Here is a 2,997-nt window from a genome sequence, read left to right as displayed (position 1 = left end):
CTTGTTTGGTTGACAGATTTGCAATTCAGTTTACTTGGTCATCCAAATGCAACTTGAGAAATTAAATGGTGAACAATATTGCTGTAACAGTTCTCTTTCATTTGCAATTTCTTTTTTCCTTGTAAGCTTTTATCATTGGTTTTGAAATTGTTGGAGGAAAGAAATAAATACTCATCTTGAGATTTGACAGTGACACAAACAACAACTAGATTGCCAAATGAAATTTCTCAAATGAAGCATCAATGCAAGAGCTCTCTCATTCATTGTATATACAATGCCTAGTTTTATCCACAACTTCCAACTCCAATCAAATTGGATAAAGAAAGCCTATTTGTTGCTTTCAAGTGCTCTTTGTAAGAAACCTTTAAATAGGGGCATTGAGAGAAGACGTGCTTTTAGTGTTGGGATGTACTCTGGTTTAGTGCTGGGATGTACTCTTAACTAGCTCTTGCTTCATCCTTGATTATTTCTGGTTTAGTGTTGGGATGTACTCTTAACTAGCTCTTTCTTCATCCTTGATTATTCCCGGTTTAGTGCTGGGATGTACTCTTAACTCTTCAGATTTTAAAAAAAATGTACCACATACTTTTTATTTACTACTGAAGTTTGCCTGTACTCTTGTGGCACAGGCATTGTAAGAATGCTGGCTATATTTGATAATTCAGTAATTTTTAGTTGTAGGGCATTGAAGAAATGTTGGAGCATAGTCAAGGAACCACTCCTTCATATACTTTTAGCAATATGGAAAACCGGATTATGGTGATATGTTTGACGCCCAAGAGGGGTTTTTTCATGGACTCACCACCTCTATTAGCAATGGCTTCAATGGTGTCAATTCTGGTTGGAGCAGTGCTTCTAGTGATCTCATTTCAGATATGTACAGTCAAGCTGAGCAAATATCCACTGTAAATTCTACTCGACAACCCACTGCAAATGAATTTAGTTCAACTCAGTTGGGCCTGAATTTAGATTTAGTAATGGTGATGATGATTTGGATGAAAATGACTGGGAATTCAAGGATGCCTTCTCAGAAGACACAGTTGGAAATGGGAATCCTGAATTTGAGATTGTAGATGCACATCAAAACTTTTCTGCTGAACTAAAGCTAAAGAATTTTGTAGGTTTCTACTCTAGATTGAAAGACGAAGCATGATTTTTCATAATTGACCATCTTGATGATCTCAAGGTGAGTGTAGATTCATTGTTAAGATCTATCTTTATCATTTCATAGAGCTGAAAGAAATTGAATGGTGGTTGCTGTTAGAAAGCCAAGAAGGATGTTGCTCTTTCTAGTGATGAAGTAAAGGTTATGTGGCCTTGATGAGGAAATTCAGGTGTGTAGTTTCATCAAATTAGCTTGGTCTTTTCCTTTGGAACCTTTTTGTGTGTGTGTGTGTGTGTGTGTGTGTGTGTGTTGACATGTTTGCCTAGGTCCTATATGTTCTAGTTCACTTTTGGGGGTGTGCTATTTCTTCCTTAGGATGCTTCAGTTTAATAATTCCAGGTTTGTGCTAGTAAAAGTATGAAATACAATATACAGGTCACCTAGAACTTCAATTATTTTAATTGGGCTAATGATGGTTAATCATCTACATTGTTTGAGCTATTTCTGTAGCCTACTTGTGCTACTGTCTTCAATGTCACCCAGTTGTCGTATACCTGGTTGTTTAGTACATAAGGTTGTGATCTGGAGTTGAGTATCAGTTGTTTACTAATGGATCTATTTTGGGTAGGATATGGATTAAAAGGTTATGAATTAAACGAGTTTCTGTTAGGAAGCATAATGCTAGTATTTCAAGTCAGATATGGACCAGAATCGGTTCCCAGAGTTGTCCGCACATCGTCCAACTGGATTCAATTAGCTTTGAGGAGAGGCTCCTAATCTGCTTTAATTTGACATTTGTTCCGTTTCAGCCAATGGAGATATATGTGGATGATGAGGCTAAGTTGACCCTGCATGGTCTCGTACAGGTACTCAATGGTTTCTGAATGTGCATTGAGTTCTCTTATTACCTTCTGTTTTCTTGTCTTTTTTGTAATTGCTCTGCACTTCTTTTCTGACCATTTTATTAATTTTCTGAAGCACTGCATTAAACTGAGCGAGTTAGAGAAAAACTGCAAGTTGAATGACCTCCTAGATGCATCAGATTTTAATCAAGTCGTCATTTTCGTTAAAAGTGTGAGCAGAGCAGCTGAGCTGAACAAGCTACTCGTGGAGTGTAATTTCCCATCTATCTGCATCCATTCTGGAATGTCCCAGGAGGAAAGGTTGGTAAACGTCTTTGGGCTGCACATTGATTTGCTTGCAAGTGCTCTATTTTGTACCTACACAGGTCCTTACACTTTCTCTGATTTGGAAGGTTAACACTTTTTTCAGTTGCACTGTTGTAGTGAATTGCAATAATGAGTTCAATCAAGTGGAAATCGACTAAATTGCAATTACCTTAGTATTCATAACGAAGAAATAACCCTCAAATTTGCATTCCTTTTGAAGTCCAACTTAAATTAATATAATTGCAGTTTGGATCCCTATTCTTTCATTAGAATTTCATAATGAGGAAGTAGTCCTCCATCTTGCAAATTTGCATTCCTTTGAAGTCCAACTTAAAGTCACATAAATTGCTTCATGTGTTGGGAAGATAAATGGTGGGGATACATGTGCGCTTTGCTGTTTCTGTCTCTTGGATGCTTGCTTCTGAGGTGGGAGTAACTAATGTATCTTTTCTTTTATTTGCACATAAATGGTGAGCCTGTGACATGACTTGTCATGAAAGTGTATTATTCTGTTTCTGCATTTGTTTTTTTTTTTTTTAAAAAAAATACTAAGATATGATGGGTTTTAATGGTTATGGATGAAAAGCCTTGTTCAACGTACATATAGTTGTGATTTTTTATTTTTAATTTTTTATTTTTAATTTTTGTTTTTTTGTTTTTTTGATAATGCCATTTCTTTGATGGGTTTGGTATTTAGCAAATGAAATGGCTAGAGGCCTGAAT

At 36.2% G+C, this 2,997-nt stretch overlaps 1 protein-coding gene across 2 annotated transcripts; it reads left to right on the top strand.

Moving 5' to 3' along the window:
• Positions 1-667: 667 nt before the first annotated feature.
• Positions 668-2,380, top strand: LOC131227330 (DEAD-box ATP-dependent RNA helicase 15-like). 2 transcript variants are annotated; one of them, XM_058223114.1, is made up of 3 exons: positions 668-1,186; positions 1,915-1,971; positions 2,084-2,380. In XM_058223114.1, exons 2-3 carry the CDS (start codon positions 1,918-1,920, stop codon positions 2,363-2,365), a joined length of 336 nt encoding a protein of 111 aa, XP_058079097.1. In that variant the 5' UTR covers positions 668-1,186; positions 1,915-1,917; the 3' UTR covers positions 2,366-2,380. The 2 variants fall into 2 exon arrangements, with proteins under 2 accessions (XP_058079097.1, XP_058079099.1); XM_058223116.1 differs by lacking the exon at positions 668-1,186 and having other exon boundaries at positions 1,745-1,971.
• Positions 2,381-2,997: the final 617 nt, after the last annotated feature.

This window comes from Magnolia sinica, chromosome 15 (assembly GCF_029962835.1).
Source record: "Magnolia sinica isolate HGM2019 chromosome 15, MsV1, whole genome shotgun sequence".
Classification (NCBI taxonomy): Eukaryota; Viridiplantae; Streptophyta; class Magnoliopsida; order Magnoliales; family Magnoliaceae; genus Magnolia; species Magnolia sinica.
This window is presented reverse-complemented; position numbering and strand designations above follow the sequence as displayed.